Raw genomic sequence first — 21,374 nt, forward strand, 5'->3', positions numbered from 1 at the left:
GTTTCAAGACATCCAGCACTTTCTCCTCTGTAATCTGGACATTTTGCAAGATGTCACCATCTATTTCCCTACAGTCTATGTCTTCCATATCCTTTTCCACAGTAAATACTGATGCAAAATATTCATTTAGTATCTCCCCCATTTTCTGTGGCTCCACACAAAGGCTGCCTTGCTGATCTTTGAGGAGCCCTATTCTCTCCCTAGTTACCCTTTTGTCATTAATATATTTGTAAAACCCCTTTGGATTCTCCTTAATTCTATTTGCCAAAGCTATCTCATGTCCCCGTTTTGCCCTCCTGATTTCCCTCTTTTTTTCCCTCTTAAGTATACAGATACTGATACAAAGCTCGACTCATTGGAGCTGGTTTGTGCTCAGCACAAGTTTAGGATAAGTGATTACGTTCTTCTGTATTTTTAAATGTTATCAAGGTTTATAAATTAGTGGTAAAGCCAATAAACAATGTAAAAGTAATAAAGTAAATAATATGATTAAATAATTAATTAGACTCTTTAGTTATGGTTGGATATCAAGGCTTCAGCATATGGGACTGTCTGGACACCATTGCAATCTAGAACATTCCTGATGAAGGGCTTTTGCCCTAAATGTCGATTTTCCTGCTCCTCAGATGCTACCTGACCTGCTATGCTTTTCCAGCACCACATTCTTGACTCTAATCTTCAACATGTGCAGTCCCCACTTTTGCCATCCAGAATAAGCACTTCTGTAGTAAGTGTTTGCAGTTTGAGCAGCTACAGCTTAGGGTTTCTGCACTCAAGACTAAACCACAATGTCTGTAACACAATAGGGATGGGGAATATGTTATGTACCAGGAAGCAGTCACACCACTTAGGGTAGGATGTTCTGATTTTGTTAGTGGTCAGGGACAGGAGGTTATACCTGTGTGTGAGGACGAGAAGAGAGCAAGAGTGTAGATGTGTCAGCTTCTCCAGCTGTCTAACAGATTTGAGGTTCTCTCAGCCTATTTGGATGAGAGTGGGATCAATAAATGGATGAGCAAACTAACCATGTCACCATGATATAGGTAGCTATTCAAGCTTTTTTTTAACAAACCTTCTTCTTAATGTGCTTGAACATATTAGCTCCATATAAGGTCACTTCAATCTCGTTTCGATTCTTTCTACAGTACTATTTCTGACCACAACAAAGTCATAAAAAACTTGCCAAACATAACTAGCAATGTCAGAAGTCAGATGACACCTGGTGTCAACTGTTTTCTGGCTTTGTCCACCCAGTCCAACACCAGCATCTCCACATCATAACCAACAATATTCATCATTTTAGATTTCATGATTACTCCAGCCACTTTCAAGATATTTGCAGTGTGTTTCATATCGGAATGCATCATAAGGTCCTGTTTCTACATGTGGCAAAACAGCCAAAGCATGTCTAGTAATTGGTTTTTCTTCCACCTGTGTAGAATTGGATTGGGTACACAAAAAGCACCTCCCTTCATTTTCTTCTTTGCCTATTTACTGGTCTTTACTGACATCATTCATAGACATGGCTGAGCTTTCACTGGAATACTATAAGCCTGCCAGAAGTACTACTTCTTTGTTGCCATTCTTGAATGCTCAACAACCATTTTACTGTCTAATTGCTTCACTTATGTCATGTATTAGATGACCAAGAATTCCCTTCCCTTTAGAACTGGCAAAAACAAAACTGTCCTGTTCATCTCAGCTGTCATTAGTGCTGATGCCTTCACTATTTCTGCTTGTAATTTAGTCTGAGAATGCCCAATCTCGGAACTCTGCCTAGTGGGTGATAGAACTGGTTGTTGTCCCTCCTTTTCTTATTCCTGCTCCTCTTCTTCCTTTCCTCTTATTTTGCTCTGCACTTGAGCTGCCCAGATATTGGTAAAGGCCTGTTCCTTATAATGGCAATTATGGAACAAGGACCTGATCTCCCTAAAACTCACGATTCACTCAGGGCTATTATTACTGTATTAGTGCTTCATGACTGATTTTAGAACCTGTCATTATCACAGTGCCTGCTGTTTCAGTTTGTTTGCCAACTCCAAGTCATTTTAGACTTTTTGACGTGGGGTCTCTTTGAACTTCAATGCTAATTTCATAAGGAAATAAAGGAAATTAAATGGAGTTAATGGCATTTTATCATTGAAAGTGTTTTCTTTAAAAAAGTGAATTATTCAAAAGATACTTAAGCCCTTTGTTTGACCTCCCCTCAGCATGAGTTTTGTGGTCCTCCCATATTGGATACTGAGTGATTAGGCACAATAAGGGTAAGCATACAGGATGGTGGATGAAGAGTACCATGGAGGCCCCGTGCAGAAGGTGGCATCATTAGAACTTTTGCAATGGAGGTGGAGTCCTTACTGGAAGAAGGGTGTGACAATGCATAGTTCAGGTAACAGTGGGAGTTGGTGAGTTTGTTATCATCCTGAAATATCAGTTCTGGTTGCCTTGAAAAACAACCTCCAAATCTGTATAAACAAACATCCTTAGATTGCCACCCTGACCACCGACGCTTCTGGATCCTTAACCCACTGGCATTTTTACCCCAAAACCTTCTCTCAAACTTGAATTCTGACCCCCCTCCCTTCCTGACACACCTTCTCAGCATTCAACATGACCCTTCTAACCTTTAATTACTTCCTCTTAACCACATGATCCACCATCCAAGGCTCTTGACTATTCATTGTAGACCATATTTCTGATGAAGGGCCTTTGCCTAAAACGTCGATTCTCCTGCTCCTTGGATGTTGCCTGACCTGCTGTGCTTTTCCAGCATTACACTCTCGACTCATAACCCACCAATCACTAATGAGTATTACCTAAGAATCTAAATTTGGAGGACTTGTAGTGCTGACTTCACAATGCTGAGATCCAAGACTCAGATCTGTGTCTTCTTATTAGTAGACAATGGAATAAGGTTTTGCAGGCAATTTTAACCACAATCATCCAGCCATGATCTCAATGTTATGATGGGACTTTGATGTGGATAAATTTACTTCCATGTTTCATATTTCAACAGTCACTTTACTTCAAGAAGCATTTCAGTGGCAGTAAAGTGCTTTAGGAATTGTCCTGTGTCCTGAAGGGCACTATATAAATGCAAGTTCTCTAACTGTCCCTTTTGTAATTTGCACCTTTATCAACAACTTCCCTGATAAGATGCCTTCTGACAGTTCGTGCCTCAGCAAAGGATGCTATACTATAAAACTGAAGATCAAAATGTAATCAGCATTTAAGAGAAACCAAACCAGAAACACCATGGTATGTAAATATATTTGGCAACACAATATCTTTGACAGAAAAGATAAAACACAAATGTTTTCGATTGCAAAACTATCATGCTTTTTTTGACGGCAGTTACATCTCATAAACATTATAGCGCTTAGGTCAGCTTTGCTTGTCAATTTCCAAAATATTGGAATGATCAGGTCAAGGCATAGGAATATTTGTGCAACATTAAAATTTATCCAATGCATATTTTATTATTTGCTGAAAATATTCACAAACTGACCACGTGGACTTGCTGTTAATCAATTATGAATGTGCAAATATAATTCAAAATATCTTAATAACAATAGATCCTGTTGCCAAAACGACTGGCTATATTTTCACCGGACTATTTATAGCAGCTGTAAAAATTGAATTTGCAGGTGTTTTTTACCTTTTTACACTTAGGAAGGCAGATTACCTAACTGGCCTTAATTCTTTACATCTATAGTTAATAGTTTCTGTGGTAAAACTGGAAGGTAGGGATTGCCAGCTGGTAATATCCTTGACATTATTATGCACCAATCTCACACATAATGTGTGTATAATATCTACTTTAATGTCTTTCTACAAAGTGAAGTAGAGGCCTGTTAATGGCATCATCTGTAGCTTTTTTAAAAAGTGCTTGCCTCCTAGACTTCCAAGAGAAGGTGATGGAGAACCACTCTGGGTAGGAAAATGCAAATTTTCTGAAGACTGTACAATGTTAGTTTTCATTCTTTCATATTTATCATTTGCCAACACATTACATGGAGGTTGACAACTACCCATCTTCAAGGGGAAGGTACAAAGAAGATCTACCAGAGACATTTTCATTCTACAATTCTTTGGTAATTCAGTATGTAAGAACTAAAGTGAACGGAATACCAAAGCGAGAGATATTCTACAGACAGAGCTAAGTTGATCTCACAACTTATGGATCAGATCATCACTATCATTCAGCTGTGAGTAGAGACGCAAAACTAAACAATTAGCTGGTGGAGGAAGCTGCACAAATATTCACATCTCAACTATGTGTATCCCTACATAAGGCAAGGCTGAAACATTTGAAATCAATTTCAAAAGGAAGTGCCAATTAGGTGGTCATTTTGACCTTCTCTTGTGGTCATCACAGAAGCCAATCTTCATTCAATTTGATTCACCTGCACAATATCAAGGAATGATTAAAGGTATTGGATATGATAGGGCTCATGTAGCACGTAGTGGATCAGGAGTCCTGGGTTCAAGAAACAGCTCTTCCAGAAGTATGTGATAACAGCTCTGAACAAACTGACTTTGAAAATAAGCAAAAATAGCACTGGATACAGCAAAGGCTATATGACACCATCCTGGATGAAGTGCTGAAGGTCTGTACTCAAGAACTAGTCACATCTGAAGCCAAGTTCTTTCAATATTGCTTCAACATTTGAAACTCAGAAGAAAAATGGAAAATTTAGTGGATAGGCCAGGTCCAGAATTCCATGCCAAATCTAATTTAAGTCTACATCAGTCATGATCCTAAGGAATACTGGAACAATACCATTGTATTGTAGTATTGTAAAAGTCTTAGATGGCTGAATTGCCTACTCACACTGAATGGATACATTGAATTTGGTGCATAATAAGATATACATGACAGAATTTAAAATGGACTAAAGTTCATTGACAGTAGAAAGGAGACAGACCAAGAGAAAGTTAAACCTACCAAGTAAAATTTAATGCTCTCTCACCCTGGGAATTGGCTAGGAAGCAGAGTGACTGTTCAATTGGATATATGTGTTGGCATTGAGAGCCCAGTCTTCCCAATCCCCTCTGGTTATATCATGTGAGTTGAAACTTTATTGCTGGAACAGCACAGCAGGTCAGGCAGCATCCAGGGAACAGGAGATTCGACGTTTCGGGCACAGGCCCTTCTTCAGGAATCTGATTATCTCCAGCATCTGCAGACCTCACTTTCTCCTATATCATGTGAGTGGAAGGTCAAGCTTGACTTTCCAATCAGTGGTTCCATTCCAGCACTGGTGACATTGTATCAGTGGTAGGGATCTATGCAATATGGTAATCCACCTTTTAAATCCTGGTAACTTTGGCGTGACTGGGAAGTCAGCTTCTATTTGGGCAAATAGGTTTTGCTGGCCTCAGTGGGTATTGTCTCCACTGCCCTCTACAGTGGTCACCATCGCTGGGGCTGTTGGGCCAGCCCCAATGAGGTCATCCCACTTACCCAGGTTCTGGGGCCTCAATGATTTCTCCTCATCCCTGCTGCAGTCCTAGCAGTGGCACCTGTGTACACCTACAGCACTGCTGTGTCTTAAGCATTTCTAGACATTTGACCAGCTGGCAAATCTTGGAGGTGGGATCCTCATCCTGAAGGCCCTGAAATCCCAATGGCCATCAAATCAGAGGCTGTTTGGGATTTAAATCCGCATGGTTTCCAGGAATAATCCAGCAAGTTTAGAATTGACAAAGGTACACACAAACATTGCAGTGGTAGGGAGGCAATATTACAGAGGTAGAAGTTGAAGATCTTTGTGAGAATATGATTTGGAAGCTCAGCTCAGGATTGAATAATGTGTTGAGGTTAGCAAACAGTCTATTTCAAGCCAAGGCACAGGTAGGAGGTGCCAACAGCAAGGGTATGGACTTAGCAGGGGAGTTGAAAAAGATGATTTTGGTTTTCCTAATGTTTAGCTGCAGGAAGTTATAATTCTGCCAAAACTTATGTTGGGCAAGGAATCAATCCAGAGCCAGTGGAATTGTTGAGACAATGGAAAGAGTAAGTATTGTAACAGTCGAAGCAGATTCCATGCCTGTGGACTATTTCCTCTATTTAATAGTACATAAGTACATTATTAAGAAAAATGACCTGTAATGTAATTTGTGTGAAATGCATCTTTTCTGTAAACTTTCTTTTAGTTGGGGCTTTTTTTATTGAATGTGTCATCCACTTGGATTACTGCACAGCTAACTGGGTAAGTGTTTAGCCCTGACTATTGGTCTATTAACCCACCTCAACAGCTGTGCCACCTACTGATTCAGAGTTCAGAATTTCTCAAGACAACTGAGATAATATTTTACTTCCATGTAATAATGAGACTCGGCAAACACTTTTCAGGACATTGGAAGCATGCAGTTTGCACATTCACAAATGAGGTTTTGGGATTGCCTATGCTTCTGCAGCACCCTAATGAGCAGCAAAAATTAAGAAAACATTTTTTTGGCAGAACATTCCCATAGTTTCCAATATGTGTGATGGCTGATCAGAAGAATTTGATTTGTCAGGTAATCCCAGATCCAAAACATTCCTTGTATCTGCAATAACCTTCACATATTTAGTGTTTTTAATATAACAGAATAACAAAAAAGGCACAATGCAATCAAAGGTGAGAAGAATGGATGTTCATGGAGAATTGGTCAGAAAAAAATGTCTTGCAATAGCCAATTAATTTCTAATATATTTTGTTGGGAAAAGAGGTAAAGGAGAAAATATGTACATTGATAGTAATACATCATTTTATTGCAGGAGTCTGTCATTAGAATATGGACTCTAGTGATTGTTTACAAGAAAACATACATTAGAAACAGTCAAAATATAAAATGCTGTAATATCTTTTGAATGATTGGATGATTGCCACTGGACAGTTTGTAAATATTTACCATCTCGGTTTTATACTAGTTATAAAGATCCAGGCATTAGGCACATTTTGCAAAGCTTTAATATCATGAGAACATAATTTTGAAAGTTTTAACATAAGTGTTTTATACAATAATAAGCAGTATGTGCATTTTCAAATACAGAGTTCAATACTGTACAACATTTACAGATGCTACAGTTCATTGTAAAAATCAAGATAAATGAGTGAAGAAAGGAAATAGTAATCTGGCAACTGATCCTTCCTAATCTTCAGAAAGCCAATGGTTGAGGGGTTTGGTTATCCTGAGTTGGTTTTCTTCTTAAAAGTCATCAGTCCCTGGCTAGATTCTTGGTTCAATTCATGGAAGTGCACCTGTTTAAACAAAAGTTTTGAGAAACTAGGTGATCAGATTGTTTTACATTAGCAGTGGGAAAAGTGCAAATAAAGACCGAGACAGCACACAAGAAAAAGTCAGTGGTTCCTTTATTGGATAACTGGTATTGAAGAGAGTGGAACACCATAAATCGTGCAAAAAGCAGCCCTGTGGGAAATTAGTGCCAGGAAAATCAGCTGGTTTTGTTCTTGAGAAAATTATTTAAATAAAAAACTCATCATTGTTTTCAAATCTGTGTAGTATCCTCTCTGTATTTTTGTAATCAGATGCAGCAGCAGACCATACCAAAATACCTGGATAATATCCAGGCCTGGGATGAAAAATAGCAAGTAACATTTGCACCACACAAATGTCAGGCTATGAGAGACAATCTAACCATCAGTCTTGACATTCAAAAATTGATAGTCATCAAGGAATTTTCCCCATTATCAACATTCTGGATGTTGCCATTAACTAGGAACTGAACTTTACTAACAATATAAATACAAATTCCTAGGTTTTGACCTGGCTACAAGAGCAGGTCAAAACCTAGGAATCCTACAGTGTGTAAGTCACCTCCTGACTCCACGAAGCCTGCCCACTATATACAAAGCCTAAGTCAGGAGTGTGTTGGAATACTTTCCACTTGCCTGGATGAGTGCAACTCCATCAACACACAAGAAACTTGACACCATCCAAGACAAAAGCCCATTTGATTGGCGCCACAACCACAAACACCCACTGACACTGAGTGTGTACTATCTACAAGATGCACTGCAGAAATTCATCAAAGGTCCTTAGACAGCACCTTCCAGACCCATGGCATTACCATATACAAAGAAAAGGGCAGCAGATACATGGGAACACCATAACTGTCAAGATCCCCCTTCAAGACACTCACCATTCTGACTTGGTGATACATGGCAGTTTTTTTTCAGTGACAAGTTATTTTCCCCTGCAGCTCCTTTGAGTCTACCTACAGCACACAGACTACAGCAATTCAAGAAGGCAGTTCACCACCTCATGGACAGTTAATGCTGGCCCAGTCAGCAATATCCTTGTTTCATGAGTAAATTAAGACAAAATCTCCTTTAGCCCCACCCTCCTCTAACTCTGGCCTGTTGACCATCCACAATTTTAATTCCTCTACCTTCACCATTCACAATCAAGGCCTTAGGCTCTGAAAATACCTCTCCAAACCAAACCTCCTTCTCTCCTTCTTTAAGACAGTCTTTAAAATCTATCTCTTTGAGCAAGCTTTCAATCATCCAATATTTTTAGTATTACAATATTAGATCTAATAGTTCCATAGGTGGCTTGGTGTCAAACTTTGCTTTAAAACTTTCCTGTGCAATGCCTTGTGATGTTTTATTAAATTAAAAACATTATTAAATTACAGGTTGCTGTTGCTTTATGGAGTCTCCAAAATTTTGAACTTTGAGCAAGAGGAATAACTTAGTTTTACAATGAAAGCATTTAAGTTTGAATGCTAGGGATGCTGATTATTCAGGTTAGTTAACTTGGCTTTGCTAGTTCTCAGCTGGACCACATAGCTGTGTTCAGTCAGCATGTGGGGAAGAAGCTAGAAAGAACAGACTAGCCTGTAGATGTTCAGGACATTGGTTAGACCACTCTGAGAATATTGTGTTCAATTCCAGTCTCCCTGTTAAAAGAAAGATGTTGTTAAACTTGAAAGAGTTCAGGGAAGATTTACAAGAATGTTGCCAGGGTTGGAGAGTTTGACTATCGGGAGACGCTGGGTAGGCTGAGGCAATGTTCTATGGAGCGTTAGAGGTTGAGGGGTGACCTTATAGAGATTTATAAAATCATGAGGGACATGTATAAGGTGAATAGGGGAAGGAGAGTCCAAAACTAGAGGGCATAGATTTAAGGTGAGAGAGGAAAGATTTAAAGAAGACCCGAAGGGTCAAATTTTTCATGCAGGGGGTGGCACATGTATTGAACGAGCTGCCAAAGGAAAAGGAAGTGGTGGAGACTGGGACAATTACAACATTTAAAAGGCATCTGGATGGGTACATGAATAGGAAATATTTAGAGAGAGATATGGGCCAAATGATGGAAAATGGGACTAGATCATTTAAGATATCTGATCGTCATTGATGAGTTGGACCAAAAGGTTTGTTTCCATGCTGTTTATCTCTATGACCCCATGACTGTCACAATTTGCAAAAAGCAAATTGTGATGTGTGTTTGACAATGAATATAGAAGAATCTGTGGTTTATGTAACAAATATTAAGTAGCAAAATATGCAGGTTAAGGTTTCTTAGCTGCTTAATTGGTAAATACACTCCTTAGTGCAAAATTGAGTTTGACAAGTTTGAATCCGTTGGTTCTGAAGTTTGTTGACTTCACTTGAGAGGTAGGTGGGTTGATCTTGGTAATAAGGAAGGACATTTAGTTACAGTAATATTAAGCTTGACTCACTTATTGTTTAGGTTCAATAGAATACTCACTTAGAAAAGGGATGAAGATGCCCCTTCTCCCACACCCTTACATAGAACATAGAACAGTACAGGCCCTTCAGCCCTTGAAGTTGTGCTGACCTTCTATTCTACTCTAAGATCAAACTAACATACATAACCTTCATTTACTATCTTCCATGTGCCTGTCCAAAAGTCACTTAAATGTCCCAATGTATCTGACTCTACTACCACAGCTGGCAGGGCATTCCACACACCCACCCACTCTCTGTGTAAAGAACCTACCTCTGAAATCTCCCCCTAAGATTCCTCCAATCACCTTAAAATTATGCCCCCTCGTGATAGCCATTTCCACCCTGGGAAAAAAGTCTCTGGCTATCCACTCTATCTATGCCGCTCATTATCTTGTACACCTCTATCAAATCACCTCTCTTCTTTCTTCGCTCCAATGAGAAAAGCCATAGCTCTCTGAACTTTTTTTCATAATTCACACCCTCCAGTCCAGGCAGCATCCTGGTAATCCTCCTCTGTACCCTCTCTAAAGCTTCCACCTCCTTCCTATAATGAGGTGACTAGAACTGAATATAATACTCCAAGAGCTCTTTAACCAGGGCTCTTTAGAGCTGCAGCATAACCTCATAGCTCAGATTCTAATGAGAGTAGCCCTCACTCAAGTCTGGAGGCTGCTGTCAATTAGGGGATACTGGCACAGTAAATCTAAGGCAGTGTCCAATTGCAGTTCAGGGGCTTGGACACAGTCAGTCAGCTGCTTGGGGTGGTCAGGGTTGAAGTTCCATATCATTGCAGTTAAGGAGTGGGCAGCTCCAGTCCTGAAGGACCAGTGCAACGAGACAGCGGATTTGCAGTAAGTCATTTGAAGAGTTGCACAGAGATTAGTCAGGAATCTGGGTCACTCATCTGTCAGGGATGTCCTTCCAAGATGGCCAGGGGCATGTGCAATTCCTTGTCCTGGGAGTCTGTTCATCAAGTCAAGGTGAGTTAGCAGGAGAGAAACCCTCCGTGGTGCTCCACGAATATGACACCTAGCTGACATTTAGTAAAATTCAGTCCAATGTTATGTCTGCGAAACATGGAATTTCACTGTATGCTAAAACAATTTAATCTTAGTCATCTTGGTCAGTCATAATTTTACAAATACTACAGAGCAGGCATAAGTGACAATGTAATCAATAAAGCATATGCCTTAATGCTTTAATGTATTCATATTTTGATATAGGATTATATGTAGCTTATCAGAATTTTTAGAATAAGAACTATATAATTGTTAACGTACATTTTAATGTTATAATTGGTGTGCTAAGTTAACAAGGGAAGATATATGACAATATAATGCTTAAATCTGTTATTCCCTGTTATAAGCAAAACACCAAGTAATTTTTGAGAATAACACAATGATGTGTAAATGTCAAGAATATTCAAAAGGAATAATATTCTTCAGTCCCTTTCCAAGCTTGAAGAAACAGTAATGCCTTAAAATCTCTTAAAAATGGTTATTTCTGTTCATTTAACTACAAACTACTTTTATTATTGCTAATTCCTTTGAGTGTACGTGATGTGTCATTAGCATCTTCTTAAGGCTTTTAAAATGAGCTAGGCTATTATTGTTGAATATTCCTTTTTTTGTGATAATGACATTTTTTTCTTCTGGTCTTATTAAGTGAATACATGAATACAAAAGTAAATGCCGTTACATTTATTTCCCATGTCGTGTGCCATAGGAGTTCCATTTTGAGTGTATGAACATTTCCTGTATTTAGAGTTGAGTCAGAATGCTTGTGGGAGGTTTTTGCCTAAAACATTCCCTTTGTGAACAGGAGGAGTACCAGTTACTTACAAAATACTGTTCTAAATGCAACAGAAGTGCATACAGATTGAGAATGAATGTGGAATAGATTTTAAATTGTATCATTCTTATCAAGAATCTTAAGATATACAGATGTTAGAATTCTTCTGATTTTCCTTGTATTTTTTCAAAAAGTTTTTTTGTGGTTTAGTCCATCAATATGAAAACAGTGACTAATCGATTCTGCAGGGCATATGGAAGGCCGGTTTAGATCGAACAGCTTAAACCAGAATAACGTGTTCACTCAGAGCCATGTGCCTACTCTGAGTATGAGACCAAGGAATGGTTGAAAACTTTGTAGGATATCATATAAATCAAGTGTGAGCACTTTAGAACAAATCCATGCCATGACTGAAATAAGTTTTGTTTTTGCCTCACAGGATAACTTGAAAAATATCATTCGCCATTCTGGTATGCATCCATAGCTGTAAAACATATTTGACAAAGGATCACTGGCTGGGAAATCACCCAATTCACCTATATTAATCAAAGGAAAGCCAAGCATTATAGCTGATCTCAGACAAAATTTAGCTGAAGTGTCAATTTTGGTCACTTTCATGACAGGTTTCTCTCCATGAGACCTAGCTAGATTTCTTATGCTAGCTTCCAAAATGAGTAACCTATGTGCCACACCTCTATGATGCCTGGCTTGTCGTACTGTCCCTCTTGCCCCAGGTGGAAGTACTTGCCACTGCTGAGATTTTCCATGATTTCTGGTGCTGGCACCATTTTTAAAACTCAATTGGCTAGCAGAGAATGCTGTCAGTCCGGAGCTACCCTGCACAGTTTGTATGAAATGCCCAGGACATGGAGGACAGAGGAAAATTGGCATTGTGTTTTGCCAGTTAAGACAAGGAGTTCATAGTGGACAGGATGGTACAGAGGAGTGCTGGCCTTTTTCCTTGGGACTGGCAATGGACACCAGGCCACCAGACATTGCCAACCTGGTCAGAGGTTGCCATGCAGCTCAGTGTTTCCATGTTTACTGGAATGCCTAACAACACAGGAAGATGGTCAATAACCTTTGTCATTCCGAGAGGGTAAGTGCCACCATCTTCTCTCTGCTCACTCTATTTCAACCTTCCACCAAGGCTTATGCTTGATCATTCTCAGTATTGAATTAAAAACGTTACTCTCATCAACCCAATCCCCCTAAATTACTAATCTTGAATGACTTCTGCGTTATCTACTTACTCACTCTGGACACTTCACCATCTTTCTCTCACTGCACCAGCACTAACAGCTGCGCCACCCAATGACATCTCACTCAATCCCCCAAATACATCTCTGTGAGATTCAGTCGTAATGGCATGCTATTGCATGCAAACAGACCTCTTCCTGCTGACTAGCCATATTGCTATCTCGCCCTTCAACACTTTTCGCTTTCAATGTTGAAAATCTCACTACTGCTGATCATATTTATCTTCTCAACTTTTCTGCTAATGGCCACACTGTTTAGGGTCTGGGAGGATTTGCTCCCTACGGACCCACTAACACTACATGCTGAGAATGCTTAATCCCCAAATCAATCCTATTAACTCATTCTACATTGCTTCAATTCTGAAATTTGGTAAACTGATACCCAACTGATAGCAGTTGAACTGATCTATAGAGACAGACAACTGGGAATTAAAACTTGATTTTAGTGCAGTCAATGCACCAAGCAAAATTAAAGTCACAAGTAATATGATTTCGCTTCTTTTATTTCATTTCATTTCCGTTATCTTAAGTATGTCACGGTGGAAAGAAGCATGCTGCAGACATGATTACCTCTGTATGTTGAACTTACTGAATTACAGCTGAGTTGTTACTTCACACAAATAAAAAAGGTACTTACCACTTCCACATCTGAGTGTACTCTGGAGAGGAAGTCTAGCAGTTCATTATTATCAATGAGAAATGGGTTACGAAGTTTCTTGGTGAATTTATGGATACCTGTTAAAATTGTAATGGAAGAATCTCAAACATTTTCTTTTTCATTTTCTGCAAATCAAATTACTTTTAATGTGATGAACTGTAATCAGGAGATGGAGCAATCCCCCTTCACACTTGTGTAAATGAGCCTGGACTTCTACATAATTAAGTCACCTTACATGGATTTTCTATTACTAGTCTGTATTATTGAATTGTGCCAAGCCTTCTCATATTATAGTGTAATAACATATAATTTATATTTAACACTTCTCTTAATTGAAACAATGCCATCTGGCAAAATAATACGTGTGTTATGCTAACTGATCCTATATTTTATTCTTTTTGCTGTTTAAAATCTGCCAATTCTTCCAAACTGTGAAATAGCACATTAGTCTTGTAATCCGATTCTAAGCAATCAACAAAGTGGAAGTTAGTTGAATTTTAGTTATTAGCCTCCTTTTCTAAAACAGCATCACAACATGAAAGTAGTGTTGTTTGTGTCTTTGATGAATGTAACTGTTTTAGAAAGCAGTTAATACAATTTCCTGCCTTTCCACTTTCCAGGTATTTTTGTAAGTCTCATTATGATAAACATACAATCCCTATACAGCCCGTATATGGGTTTGAGGGCCACAATGTCTCTGGGTGTTTAATATTATGTCCCAATGCAGGCAGTCAGCAGAGGGAGCACTGAGATCTTGCACACAATCTGACCGCATGGTTCATTTACATTTGAGAGGCCTCCCTATCAAGTCAGCTGAGTCACATTCCAACCACCCTGTACCTATTTGGCATGGAGCTTAGTGGAAGGGTCTAAAAAAAAAAGTCCTTGCTTCTATTTCTTCATTATCTCAAACTAATGAGGGGATATCATGGTAATATGACTGAGCTCTTAATCTATAGTCTCAGGACAATGCCCGGGGACAGCACAGGAAAAGATTGTAATTAATAAACATCTGGAATTGAAAACTAATCTCTGTAGCAAGGACCATGAAACATCCTTGATTGGCATAAAAAACCTGGGTCTCTGCAATAGATACTTCCTCAAAAGGACTGCTTGCAGCCCTGATACAAAGTGGAAAGCCAATAGCATCCATATCCAAAGCTCGACTATTTGCTTAGACCAGATATTTCAACATAGAAAGAGAATGTTAGACAATCATACGTGGAGGTGAGAAATTCCATATGTGTATATATATATACAATATATCTGTGGGATAAGTTTATAATAGTGTTATCATTGTCCACTGCAGCAGTTCCACAAGAAAATTCTGTGCAGATCACCAGCCTGACTGCAGAGAGAGATTGTGCTTGAGGCTTCAGAATTATAGGATGAAATCTTCCATTTGGAGTCTAAGTCAGGAATACTGAGGGCAGCATGATGGCTCAGTGGCTAGCACTGCTACCTCACAGTGCCCAAGGACCTGGGTTAGATTCCACCCTCGGACTGTCTGTGTGGAGTTTGAACATTCTCCCCATGTCTGCGTAGGTTTCCTCTGGATGTTCCAGTTTCCTTCCACAGTCCAATGATGTGCAGGCTAGGTGAATTGGCCATGCTAAATTGCCCATAGTGTCCAGGGGTTTGTAGGTTAGGTGCGTTAGTCAGAGTAAATGTAGAGTAATAGGGTAGGGGAATGGATCGGAGTGGGTTACTCTACGGAGGGTCGGTGTAGACTTGTTGGACTGGATGGCCTGTTTCCACACTGTAGGGATTCTATGATATCAGAATTAATCTTTACTTGGAGGGACAAGGTTTGATCAGGGTCAGTCAGCATGACTTTTTCAGATGGAGGTCATGCCTAACAAATTCGACAGAATTTTCCGAGGAGGTGATTAGGTGTGTAGATGAAGATGATGCAATTGATGTAGTTTATATGAATTTCAGCAAAGCCTTTGACAAGGTTCCACATGAGAGACTGCTCAAGAAGGTAAAAGCACATGAGATTCAGGGAAATGTGGCAAGTAGGAGTCAAAATTGGCTTAGTGGTAGGAGGCAGGAGGCTGGTAGTAGAAGACTGTTTGTGTGATGGGAGCTGATGTCCAGATGTGTAAAACAGGGTTCACTGCTAGGTCCCTCATTGTTCATGGCACACAGACAATGTGAATGTGGGGGTGGCAGTGGGTGAGGGGCAGTGCTGATAAGTGAGTTTGTGGATGAATCAAAAATTGGCTGAGTGATTGACAGTGATAAAGAAACTCTTAGGTTACAGGAGAATACAGATGGGTTGGTCAGATGGGCAGATCACTGACAGATGGAATTTAATCCTGAAAAGTTTGACATGATGCACTTTGGAAGAAGTAACAAGATAACAGAGTATATAATGAATGGCAGGACACTGGAAAGCTCAGAGGAATGGAGGGACCTTGGGGTGCTTGTCCACAGATCCCTGAAGGTGGCAGGTCAGTTTAATAAAATGGTTAAGAAGGCAAGTGGGACACTTGCCTCATGGCAATGAGGTTATTTGGAGTTGTACAAAACTTGCTTTTGTCACAGCTGGGGTGCTGTGTGGATTTCTGGTTCCCACACTGCAGGTAGACTGTGATTGTACTGGAAGGGCTGCAGAGGAGTTTTACCAGAATGTTGCCTTCAATCAAGATTTTTAGCCATGAAGAGAACAGGATAAGCTTAGTTGTTTTCTTTAAGGACGAGGTGTATAAGACTCTGAGAGGCATGGACATGGTGAAGAAAAAGTTGCCTTTTCCCTCCTCTGTTGAAGGGTCAATAATGAGAGAGCATAATTTTAAGACAAATGGTAGGAGGGCTTAGAGGGAATTTCATGAAAAAAATGTTTCACCCTGAAGGTGGTGTGAATCAGGAATGTACTGTCTGGGAAGGTATTAGAGGCAGGAAACCTCAAACCTTTAAAAAAGGTACATGGATGAGCACTTGAAATGTCCTAACTTTAAAGGCTATGGTCTAATCCTGGAAAGTGGGTTTGGGTAGATAGGTTGTTGCAGCCTTGATTTGCTGAAGGGCCTCTTCTGTGCTGTATGCCTCTAGGAGATCTTTGTTCCAATTGGGATCCTCAACAGATAAATAGATGCCATATTTCAAGGTACCTGAACAGTTCCTTTATTCACTGCTTGCCAGGAGCATCACTATAGTCTGTGTTGGTGGCCACCATCCTCCCACAGGTATATCTAAAAACAAACAGAAACTGGCTCCACTGTTCACTGCTACCTTGCAGAAGGATCACCAAGCTATTTAGGAAAACTATTTAGGTGCTTTTCCTGGAGGCCCTCCCATTTGACCAGGTCGACTGGGATGGGTGTAACAGCAAGGGTCAGTGCTCATAGGCACCAGAAATGAACCTAAAGGAATGCTGGAAAAGGATGAATGATCTCTGGTGTTTTGCAAAATTAAAGTGACTCATTGCAAATTTACATTACTTAGTCTACTTGTGCTAGTGCACAAGCTTATCAGATTGGACAATTGCATGCAGGCCTTTGTACCACGTAGAACAAGGGCACTGAAGTGGTGACAAACACCTAATGCAATCAAAGTATTATCCTTGCAGGGCAGTGAATTGGGTGCCAATTAGCTGAGTTGCTTAGAGGGTTGTTTTGTGATGTAGTGATGCTAAAACCATGTATTCAATGCCTGCATTGGCTTAGGTCACCATATATGCCCTGCCTTCTCAACCTTGCCCCTCACCTGAGGTATAGTGACTCTCAGGTTAAACCACCATCATCACCTCTATGATGAGTGAACAGCTATATGGTCCTCTGGGACTCTGGTGACTTTATGTTTACTTCTGAATCACATACTAGGCAGGGCTCAGGACACGGCATGGCTGTGAATATTCACAAAGTCCTCATGTGCCCATTCCAATGACACTCAGTCTTTCTCTTTCTGTTCCTTTGTTTGCAGGTCAAGAATCACTCCCAGATTGGTTGGGTGGTGCTGACTAATTAAATCCTCATTCCTTTTCAAGAAGAGGGAAGTGATCTGGCAGGAAAGGACAATGATTAAAGGATTCACACAAGAAGGATAAGCATGCCTCCACTTTGATTTTGCAGGCAGAGTGAGAGAATGTTTAGATAAGGGAGTGTAGTGTGCATGTAAGTATGTTATAGTCTTATTACCCTCTTAGGTTTATTTGGAACCATTAAATGTCAGAGTGCTGCTCCTTCATCAGGTGTTTGTTGAGAATTACTTGATGAAGAAGTAGTGCTCCGAAAGCTAGTGCTTCCAAGTAAATCCGTTGGACTATAACCTGGTGTTGTGTGATTTTTAACTTTGTCCACCACAGTCCAACACAGGCACCTCCAAGTCATACAGTCTTAGGAGCTAACATTTTTGGATGAAATGAAAGAAACTTATCACCTTTCCTCATCAGAATACAATGCTGATCTTCTATTGACAATTCACTGATTCTTTCACAGTATCAGCAATTTGTGTGTGTATCCCCATATTGTTTTCACTACTAAAGGTGAAGGACAGACCATTTAAATATTTCATTCAAGGCTCAGCAGACTGATTTCAAAGGCAATGATATTGTCAGATGAGGCGAACAGGTCTGTGTTCAGTACATTGTAGAGAATGGAGAAGCAACTTAAGGAAGAATCATAGAATCTCTACAGTACGGAAGCAGGCCATTTGGCCCATCGAGTTCACACTGACTCTCTGAAGAGCATCTCAGCCAGATGCTACCCTATCTCTGCAACCATGTATTTCCCATGATTAATCCATTTAACCTACACATCCCTGGGCACTATGGCCAGTTTAGCATGGCCAATCCACTTAACCTGCACATCTTTGGACTGTGGGAGGAAATGGGAAAACCCAAAAGAAACCCACAGAGACAGGGAGAATGTGCAAACTGCACACAGTTGCCCAAGGCTGAAACCAAATCCAAGTCCCTGGGGCTGTGAGGCAGCAGTGCTAGCCAATGAGTCACCATGCCACCCTAGAAGGAATAAAGAAATGTGTCAAGGTTCTTTAGGGTGGAGGCAAGAATGATTTGGGTGAAATGTTCACAGAAGAAGAAATAAAGAATATATGACCAAGATATAAAACCCTTTATTGTCTCAGGGACATGGGAGAGATGTGTTTGAAATTTGTCCTGCCCATAAGATAATGAAGCTCCAGTTACTGATGATGCTCATTTAATGCAAACTTAGAGTTATGGAAGGGAAAGATCTCCAGTACAATAGGGATAGTCAGAGAACGGGGTAATGAGTTAATCAATCTGATGCAGGAGAACTGAAGTGCATGAGTTTAATTAGTCTACTGTAGCGCCCTTCATAGAAGGTATACTATTTCACAACTAGTATTATGCAATGAGAAGAACGGCTAATTAACAATCTTGTTGTGAAAAAACCTTTCAGAATGAATGCCCACAATATAATAACATTTTAAGATGTTTTGAAGCAGTGTCATGGGATTCAAAATGTTTACTCTGCTTTTCTCCACGGATGCAGCCAGATCTGCCAAAATTGTCCAGTAATTTTTGTTTTTATTGCAGATCTTCAGCATCCACAGTTCTTTGTTTCATTGTATCATAGAATTTTGTGCTTGGAAGTGACATCATTCAATTTGAAACAAGGGTGTTAAATTTCAATTAAGGAAATTATGAAAGCATGAGGCACAAATAAACTGAAGTGGATTGAGAAAATAAATTAAAAGGCATGCCTGTACATAGGCAATGGATAGCCTGTAAAGATAGATTACATGGCGAACAGAAACTAGGTTCCTTCAAGGTGCAAAATCTCAAAAGATGTTATTTAACTGTGGTTAAGGATTGAAGTTAAGGATTGTATAAAATTGAAAGAAAAGGCTTACAAAATAATAGCACTAAATCTAAGGACTGGGTGTATTTTTTAAAACAAACAGTAAATAGAACCAAGAAACTGATTGAGAAGGGGAGACTAGAATATGAATGCAGTCTAATAAAAGCACTAAAATGAACTCCAGAAGCTTCTATTGGCATGTAAAAAGGAAACTTTCCACTAAAACAAATATGGGTCAGGCAGAGTCAGGAGGATTTAAATGGGGCATACGATATAACAGAGAAGCTAAAAGAATACTGTGTGTTTTCATTGAGGAAGATGCAAAACAATCTCCCAGAATTAGAGAACTAAGTGGTTAGGGAGAATGAGGAGTTGAAGGAGATTAACGTTAGTAAGAAGATTATACTGCAGAACTTAATGGGTTGAAACCTAAGTTCTACATTCCAGAGTGATAAAGAAGGTGGCTATATTGATAGTCAATGAATTGGTGATCATCTTTCCAAATTCTGTATGTTCTAGAATGATTCTTATATGTTAGAAGCTAACAAATGTCACCCCATTATTTAAAAAGGGAGCAATAGAGAAAACAAGGAACTATAGATTGCTTAGCCTTACATCAGTGGTAGGAAAAATGCTAAATTCTATTTTAAAAGATGGAATAAATAGACACCTGGATGATAATGACTTGATTAGGCATAGTGAGCATGCATTTGCAAATGGGATATCATGTTTGATGAACTTACTGGAATTATTTTAAGATTTTACTGACATAATTGATAAATTTGAGTCAATACACATAGTATACTTAGATTTTCAGGATTATGATACACTTCTCCACAGGAGGCTGGTTGGAAAAAGTAATGTATTGACGTGGATTAAGAATTGGCTAACAGATAGAAAACAGAGGTGAGAATAAATAGGTCTTTCTCCTGTTGACAAGCTGTGACTAGTGGTATACGGCAAGGATCAGTACTTGTTCTCTCGCTGTTCACAATATATATCAATGATTGGGATATGGTGACTAAATGTAATTTTCCAAATATGCATACGATACAAAGCTAAGTGGGAACATGTGCACTGAGAAATATGTAAAGAGGACGCAAAGCATTTGCACAGGCTTAGTGAGTGGGCAAGATCATTGCAGAGGAACTAATGGAGAAAGATGTGAGGTTACCACTTTGGTAGGAAGGACAGATGTGCAGTGTATTTCTTAAACAGGAAGAGTTTGAAAAGTAAAGATATACAAAAGGAATCTGGGTATCCTTGTCAGTAGATGCAAGGAAGATGTTTCTCCTGGTTGGGGAGTCTAGAAACAGGGGTACAATGTAAAAGTAAGATGGCTGTTATTTAGAACAAAATGAGCATAATGTTTCACTTAGAAGTTTGTGAATCTTTGGAACTTTCTACCCCAGAGGAGTGTGGTAGCTCAGTCTTTGAGTATGTGTAAAATAGAAATTGATAGATTTCTGGGAAATTTTTCAGGAAACAGGCACTGAAGTGTTTGACCTGCCATGATCATATTAAAGGGTGGAGCAGGTTCAATGGGCTCAATGGCCTATTCCTGTTCCTATGTTTCTACACTGAAATATAAATGAGAAGCAGAAATAATATGAGAAAATGTTGCAGTTCATCTGCCCCCATATGAGGAATACAGTTGCCAAGGGACAAAGAAAGATCCAAACAGTGCCTTATTTTCATTCTGAGCTACAGCTCTCAAGGCTGACATGATTGCTTCCACATCTATTGAATGGCAGAAAGTAAAAGACAACTCTGCCATACATGCTTCAAGTGATCAGGAATAAGTAGGACAAGAACTCACAAATGCATAGGTAGGATGAAGTCAACAAGTATGCCAAATCCCTGCCTGAGTTGATGGAAGTATTGAACATGTACCAGACTCTGTCCTGAAAATCTGGAACTCAACAAATATTGTTGGTGAAGCTAGGACTTGAAGATTCTTCATTAATCGAAGTTGAAACTGGTGATTAGATGAGAAGGATTGGAGTCCTGTGTTCATCTATACCAGATATATATATTCTAATCAACCTGTTTCGAGATGTTATTAAACACCTCTGCAGTGAGTGGGACTTGAATCCAGGCCACCTGGCTCAAAGGTAGGAACACTACCACTGCACTACAAGCAGAGCTTATAAAGCTGAAAAGGTAATCA

The 21,374-nt window shown here is 39.5% G+C and overlaps 1 protein-coding gene across 5 annotated transcripts in view; it reads right to left on the reverse strand.

The window, feature by feature from the left end:
- Window positions 1-5,211: 5,211 nt before the first annotated feature.
- mctp1a (multiple C2 domains, transmembrane 1a) overlaps window positions 5,212-21,374 on the reverse strand; it is a 360,237-nt gene continuing 344,074 nt past the window's right edge. For all 5 annotated transcript variants that reach the window (XM_043709443.1, XM_043709460.1, XM_043709451.1 and 2 more), the window contains 2 exons: window positions 13,395-13,492; window positions 5,212-7,250 (listed from right to left, as the gene is read on the reverse strand). In XM_043709443.1, the coding sequence (XP_043565378.1) occupies window positions 7,176-7,250; window positions 13,395-13,492 (173 nt within the window). In that variant the 3' untranslated portion in view covers window positions 5,212-7,175. The remainder of the gene's footprint in view (window positions 7,251-13,394; window positions 13,493-21,374) is intronic.

This window comes from Chiloscyllium plagiosum, chromosome 2 (genome assembly GCF_004010195.1).
Source record: "Chiloscyllium plagiosum isolate BGI_BamShark_2017 chromosome 2, ASM401019v2, whole genome shotgun sequence".
NCBI classification, from domain to species: domain Eukaryota; kingdom Metazoa; phylum Chordata; class Chondrichthyes; order Orectolobiformes; family Hemiscylliidae; genus Chiloscyllium; species Chiloscyllium plagiosum.